Source organism: Nerophis ophidion, linkage group LG12 (assembly GCF_033978795.1).
Source record: "Nerophis ophidion isolate RoL-2023_Sa linkage group LG12, RoL_Noph_v1.0, whole genome shotgun sequence".
Classification (NCBI taxonomy): Eukaryota; Metazoa; Chordata; class Actinopteri; order Syngnathiformes; family Syngnathidae; genus Nerophis; species Nerophis ophidion.
The window spans coordinates 18,616,376-18,623,875 of NC_084622.1; the positions used below are offsets into that span (position 1 = coordinate 18,616,376).

At 43.4% G+C, this 7,500-nt stretch overlaps 1 protein-coding gene across 2 annotated transcripts in view; it reads left to right on the top strand.

Moving 5' to 3' along the window:
- The window catches only part of tmtc3 (transmembrane O-mannosyltransferase targeting cadherins 3), a 35,646-nt gene that overhangs the window by 10,415 nt on the left and 17,731 nt on the right, over nucleotides 1-7,500 (top strand). For both annotated transcript variants that reach the window (XR_009808985.1, XM_061916988.1), the window contains exons 5-6: nucleotides 448-563; nucleotides 624-796. Coding sequence is in view for 1 of the 2 variants with exons in the window: in XM_061916988.1 (XP_061772972.1) it covers nucleotides 448-563; nucleotides 624-796 (289 nt within the window). In the remaining variant the exon portion in view is untranslated. The remainder of the gene's footprint in view (nucleotides 1-447; nucleotides 564-623; nucleotides 797-7,500) is intronic.

The window sequence follows — 7,500 nt, forward strand, 5'->3', positions numbered from 1 at the left end:
GTCTCTTAGAATTAAAAATTTCGAGCAAAGCGAGACCAGCTTGCTAGTAAATAAATACAATTCAAAAAAATAGAGGCAGCTCACTGGTAAGTGCTGCTATTTAAGCTATTTTTAGAACAGGCCAGCGGGCGACTCATCTGGTCCCTACGAGTGACCTGGTGCCAGCGGGCACCGCGTTGGTGACCCCTGATATATACAAATACGTATGTATGTGTGTGTATGTATATATATATGTGTATGTATGTGTATATATATATATATATATATATATATATATATATATATATATATATATATATATATATATATATATATATATAACACACAAACAATGTATTTATTTTGATGGGCTGCAATTTTTGAAGGGTTCCATAAAAGATGAGGTGTTAGTCCCACAAACATCTTGTCATAAGTGTAACCTGACTTTTCTTGTGTCTTCCCTTTCAGTTTGGGCTCCCGTCGCTCTGACTGTGGTCCTGGTGGCCGCAGCAACCCTGTGCAAAGAGCAGGGCATCACCGTGGTGGGCATCTGCTGCGTCTACGAGGTCTTCGTGGGACAAGGGGTGAGCGCTGGCACATGACCAGTTGAAACCAGGCATTGAGAAGCTGATATCTTTCCTCAGTTCACTTTACCCGTGTTGCTGGACACGCTGCGCCAAGCGCTGCAGGGCAAAGGCGCTTTCCCTTACGGCGTCCTCCAAATGCTGCTCAAGCTCATTGTCCTGGTCATCACCACGCTGCTGCTCGTCATCGTCCGCGTGCAGGTCATCCAGTCCCAGCTGCCCGTCTTCACCAGGTAGGAGGCGCCATGTCAACCCGAGTAAAGAGGGATGCAGTTTTGCACATTCAGATGGCAGAAACAAACAAACAGTGTATGCAGACATAAGGCACTCCAACTCCTGGCCCTATGAGACTAGGATCCACCCACTGTGCCCTCATTCGGCATCGTGATGTACGTCGGTAACGACAAAAATACATCCACAGATACAATATGTGCTTATGATGTTAAGTCAATTCAAAAATTTATAGCAATAACCACTGCGCACATGGCCACGCCCCCTTCCCCTTTCTCTTTTATTGTATGCTGTAGGGGTGTAAAGGTACGTGTATTTGTATTGAACCGTTTTGGTACGGGAGTTTCGGTGTGGTACGGAGGAGTACCGAACAAGTTTCCACACGAACATATGAAGTAGCCGCCTAAGCAAAAGTCTTAATAAGCTGCTCTGCTTTCTGCCTCTGTCACCTACACAGCACCCAGCATTGTCCCACCCACACAACCATCTGATTGGTTACATATAGAGCGGTAACAGCCAATCAGCAGTGCGTTTTCAGAGCTCATGTAGTCAGCGCTTCAGTGTCGAGCAGATTGTTGTTTAGCAGGTGAGTATTAGGCAGCGGACTCTCCCCAAATCATAACAAACACCTCCCAGTCAACTACTAGTATCATCACTATGAGCCCGTTGACGTTCTAGAAACAAACTCGCAGTCCTGGTTTGATGTGAAGGGTAAGTAGCTTTTAGCGGTGTGTGTGTGTGTGTGTGTGTGTGTGTGTGTGTGTGGGTGTGTGTGGGTGTGTTACGGACAGGGTTGAAGCAGCAAAAAAGGACATGTTAAATGAAGAGTTTCTGTCTCTGATAGTTGATATAATAATGTAAGTGCATCATAAAGCTTAATGAACTCCATGGTGTTCAGGGATGAATAGTCTCTCCTATTGCTATTGTACTATTTTTTTTCAGCCATAGATATATTAATCATTAGTAATGTAGCAGGTTAGTTCAAAATGCAGGGTCCCTGCTATCACATGTTGATAAAAGTATAACATTTACATAGTATAAATAAACTACAGGCTTCCCAAATGCTGTAATAAATTAAGCATGATGAGTTGACTTGAAACTGTTTAATGTTGCACTTTTTATATGTAGAAGAAAAGTTTTGTCATTTTATTTAATCCAAGCAACAAGTTGAGGCAGTTTAATGCGGATTAACGTGGGCAGAATTATTATAGTGTTCCCAATGTTAAAAGAATAAAGCCATTGTTTACAAATTTGGTAAATAAATAACCAAAAAAATTTAGATTTTGTTGTTTCCTTACTGTACCGAAAATGAACCGAACCGTGATCTCTAAACCGAGGTACGTACCGAACCGAAATTGTTGTGTACCGTTACACCCCTAGTATGCTGGGAATTCCAGTTTTTCTTTCCTGGACTCTTCCTCCTGTTTTAGCTCCTGCAGCGATCACTCGTCACGCCTCTGTTTGCAACACTCGCAAAAAGTTTGAGTCCGATATTGCGACGGACACGGACATGAAGATGATTGAAAACATTTCAAAAATTCAAACTTTATGTAAATACCCTGACAAATGTGATATAATATGATATAAGTAAAGAAGAGCAGGCAGCAGATCACACATTCTCATACTTTCTGTAACATCCAGGAAAAAATTATGTCAGTCATTGAAAAATGTCTCAACTATAATCTAAGTGAAGGAGCCCAGAATTGTTTTTATTGAAATGTTTGCCATATTTGGAAATGCAACATTTCATATCAATCACAGCATATTGAGAAATCATTGATGTAAATTGTTAGACATTGAAAACAGGAAGTGAACATTTGTGTTAGTAATTGCTATGAAGTGGAAAAGGGGTAGGATGAATTAAGCTTTGCCTCATAACACTCCTTTTCAGACATTTACTATTAAATGAAAATGTCAAGTATCAAATTGAAACTGTATGGCTGGGTTGCGTTTGACGTCACGTCCTGTTTTCTTCTTCACACCTCTATGGTCGAGTAGCTTGAGCGTACATGTAGCAGTAAAACAAGTGGGAGTAGTGTAGAGTTTGAGCAGAAAATGTATTGGTGTTCTGTCTTTGGCTGTTCCAGTTGTTCAAATAAGAGAGAGGATAGAACTTTCATAGAGTCTGGAAAGAAGTGGTTCATAAAAATCATAAAGTCAGGCATAAAGGAAATGGCTCTTAAAAAGATCACTTTCATCATCTTGTGGAATACAATCTGACATCTTGTGTCTGCAGAGATCACTTTGTAAAATCTTTGACCGTTTGATTTGTTTGAGAAACTTTCTGTGATGCAATCCAGTTTACTCTCTACTACAGGGGTCACCAAGCTTTTTGAAACCAAGAGCTTGGGTACTGATTAATGCGAAGGGCTACCAGTTTGATACACACTTAAATAAATTGCCAGAAATGGCCAATTTTCTCAATTTATCTTTAACTCTGTTATTAATAATTAATGATATTTATCTTTGTGGAAACACCATCCATCCATCCATCCATCCATCTTCTTCCGCTTATCCGAGGTCGGGTCGCGGGGGCAGCAGCCTGAGCAGGGAAGCCCAGACTTCCCTCTCCCCAGCCACTTCGTCTAGCTCTTCCCAGGGGATCCCGAGTCTTCCCAACGTGTCTAGCTCTTCCCAGGGGATCCCGAGTCTTCCCAACGTGTCCTGGGTCTTCCCCGTGGCCTCCTACCGGTTGAACGTGCCCTAAACACCTCCCTCGGGAGGCGTTCGGGTGGCATCCTGACCAGATGCCCGAACCACCTCATCTGGCTCCTCTCGATGTGGAAACACTGATCATCTTAATGATTTCTCACAATAAATATATATTTTTGATGACATGTTTTAAATATGTTAAAATCTAATCTGCACTTTGTTAGAATATATAACAAATCGGACCAAGCTACATTTCTAACAAAGACGAATCATTATTTCTTCTAGATTTTGCAGAACAAAAATTTCAAAAGAAATTCAAAAGACTTTGAAATAAGATTTAAATTTGATTTGACAGATTTTCTACAGTTGCCAGAATATTTTTTTATTTTATTTTAATCATTAGTTTGAATAAATATTTCACAAATATTCTTCATCGAAAAAACAGAAGCTAAAATGAAAATTAAATTTAAATGTATTTATTTTTCTTTACAATAATAAAAAAAAAATCTTTACTTGAACGTTGATTTAAATTGTCAGGAAAGAAGAGGAAGGAATTTAAAAGGTCAGAAAATCATTTTTAAGGTTGTATTTTTTTCTCTAAAATGGTCTTTCTGAAAGTTATAAGAAGCAAAGTAAAAAATAAATTAATTTATTTAAACAAGTGAAGACCAAGTCTTTAAATTATTTTCTTGGATTTTCAAATTCTATTTGAGTTTTGTCTCTCTTAGAAATAAAAATGTAGAGCAAATCGAGACCAGCTTGCTAGTAAATAAATACAATTTAAAAAAAAATAGAGGCAGCTCACGGTAACTGCTGCTGTGAAAGACTTAAGCCGTCGTCTTGCGGGTTCCAAGGACCACCAAGGAAGGACATGCTCTTTGAGCAGGTGTAGACTTCTTTTATTTTTCAATAAACAAGTCTTTTGCGTGATGCTTTTCAGCCTTCCTGTTGTCTGCCTCTCGCTCTCACTCTCTTCCAGGTTGAATGTGCTGCTGCTCGTGTTGTCGTCTCTCTCTTGTTCCTTCCTCGTATGGGTCGCTCTCGCTCCGCACCATCTCCAGCCCCGTTCTCTCCTCCTTCTCCCCTTTTACACAGCGAGAGGAGATACGTTAATCGTGTACAGGTGCGCGATCCACACACCTGATCTTGCTTGTGGCGTCGCTCCCGGCACGCCCCGCCTCGCCGCTGTCTCGTCATCCCCGCCATCTTGGGCCGGGCTCCAGCGTGCCCTGCCTCTCTGTCGGACCGTCGGCTAAGCCTCTCCACAGCTGCTATTTTTAGAACAGGCCAGCGGGCGACTCATCTGGTCCTTACGGGCGAGCGGGTGCGTTGGTGACCCCCGCTCTACTATATTAGTAGTGTTTGAGAACAGAACTAAATGTAAAGAAAGGGCAATTAATTTGTGTGGTTTTGTGGTTGCTATGCCTAAATATAACTAGAAGACCTGATTGTGCAAATAAACTAACATTATGTTAAGTCCTAGTAATAGATATTGTGATTGTTGGTCCAATCCATCTTATTTTTGTAATTTTGTGTTTTCTGAACAAACTAAAACCTTAGTTGTTGTCGTGCAGGCATAACACGTGCTTTATTTGACAGGTATGACCACATCTTTGGTGCTATTTGTAAGCATCAAGAAAATGTTCTTGATAGTATTAATAAAGTAGTTCACTAAATGTCAACAGCATATACTGAATCTTGACATCGCTCGCAAACATTGCTGAACATCTGCAGCTAAATAATGAGACAAAATATTAACTTCACACAAAACAACTGCAAACAATCGTAGATGAGACTATCATTTGTAGCAGGAAATCAACTGCAAACTCGCTTATCCTTTTTTGTCGTTAGTGTCCCCATCACAGCAGCATGGCACTCGTTATGACTAACAAATCCGTTAGTTAGCATTGCACTGATATCTCCAACTTTTACAGAATAATGTTTAATTTGTGGACTTCTAATCAGTATCGGTGCTGGAATGGGCCTTGAAAATATTGACCTTGGCAAGATGGAAATGTATTTGTTTTGGTCTGCTGCTAAGGAATGAAGAGCGGAGCCAAGGAAAAGAGCAGTGGACGACATGAGCTTTGAAGTATGGCGGATGACACAAGCACTGTCCAACTGCCGCTTGGATTTTCTCATGCTCTTTGCTCGGCTCACTGGGGGTTTAGCGTTTCATTCTGTGTCGTAGACCGGGATAGGCTCCAGCTTGCTATGATCCTGAAAGTGCTGTGTCATTGCCCTGGCAAACAAGGAAGTGCTGGTAATCCTCTTAGACTTGCTGATCCCTGATGCGGTCTACGGACTCTCGTCGGACACGGTCTCCCGCAATGGCTGCTTGTTTCTCCTCTCTCCTGCAAGGCATCAAAAGACCGTCTCCATGATAAAATTCCTCGACCATCAGCCGATAAGTGCAAAGCCCATAATCCTCAAAGTGTCTCCGCATTGTCGGGAGACGATTCTTAGGATAAGCGGGCGCCAAAATACGGCAATAGTGAGGGTAGGATTAGCACGACTGTGGTCGTCAAAATATGTCGAGTTCCCATTTCAAACTTATATCTGTGTGTGTGAGCGTGCGTGCTTGTGTATGTATATGTGTGTATATATATATTATATATATATTATATGTATGTATATATATGTATATGTATGTATATATGTATATGTATGTATATGTACGTATGTATGTATATATATATATATATATAGATGTATACATGTATGTATGTATGTATATATATATCCATCCATCCATCATCTTCCGCTTATCCGAGGTCGGGTCGCGGGGGCAGCAGCCTAAGCTGGGAAGCCCAGACTTCCCTATCTCCAGCCACTTCGTCTAGCTCTTCCCGGTGGATCCCGAGGCGTTCCCAGGCCAGCCTGGAGACATAGTCTTTCCAACGTGTCCTGGGTCTTCCCCGTGGCCTCCTACCAGCTGGACGTGCCCTAAACACATCCCTAGGGAGGCGTTCGGGTGGCATCCTGACCAGATGCCCGAACCACCTCATCTGGCTCCTCTCGATGTGGAGGAGCAGCGGCTTTACGTTGAGCTCCTCCCGGATGGCAGAGCTTCTCACCCTATCTCTAAGGGAGAGCCCCGCCACCCGGCGGAGGAAACTCATTTCGGCCGCTTGTACCCGTGATCTTATCCTTTCGGTCATGACCCAAAGCTCATGGCCATAGGTGAGGATGGGAACGTAGATCGACCGGTAAATTGAGAGCTTTGCCTTCCGGCTCAGCTCCTTCTTCACCACAACGGATCGATACAACGTCCGCATTACTGAAGACGCCGCACCGATCCGCCTGTCGATCTCACGATCCACTCTTCCCCCACTCGTGAACAAGACTCCTAGGTACTTGAACTCCTCCACTTGGGGCAGGGTCTCCTCCCCAACCCGGAGATGGCACTCCACCCTTTTCCGGGCGAGAACCATGGACTCGGACTTGGAGGTGCTGATTCTCATTCCAGTCGCTTCACACTCGGCTGCGAACCGATCCAGTGAGAGCTGAAGATCCCGGCCAGATGAAGCCATCAGGACTACATCATCTGCAAAAAGCAGAGACCTAATCCCGTGGCCACCAAACCGGAACCCCTCAACGCCTTGACTGCGCCTAGAAATTCTGTCCATAAAAGTTATGAACAGAATGGGTGACAAAGGACAGCCTTGGCGGAGTCCAACCTTCACTGGAAACGTGTCCGACTTACTGCCAGCAATGCGGACCAAGCTCTGACACTGATCACACAGGGAGCGGACTGCCACAATAAGACATTCCGATACCCCATACTCTCTGAGCACTCCCCACAGGACTTCCCGAGGGACACGGTCGAATGCCTTCTCCAGGTCCACAAAGCACATGTAGACTGGTTGGGCAAACTCCCATGCACCCTCAAGAACCCTGCCGAGAGTATAGAGCTGGTCCACAGTTCCACGACCAGGACGAAAACCACACTGTTCCTCCTGAATCCGAGGTTCGACTATCCGGCGAAGCCTCCTCTCCAGTACACCTGAATAAACCTTACCGGGAAGGCTGAGGAGTGTGATCCCACGATAGT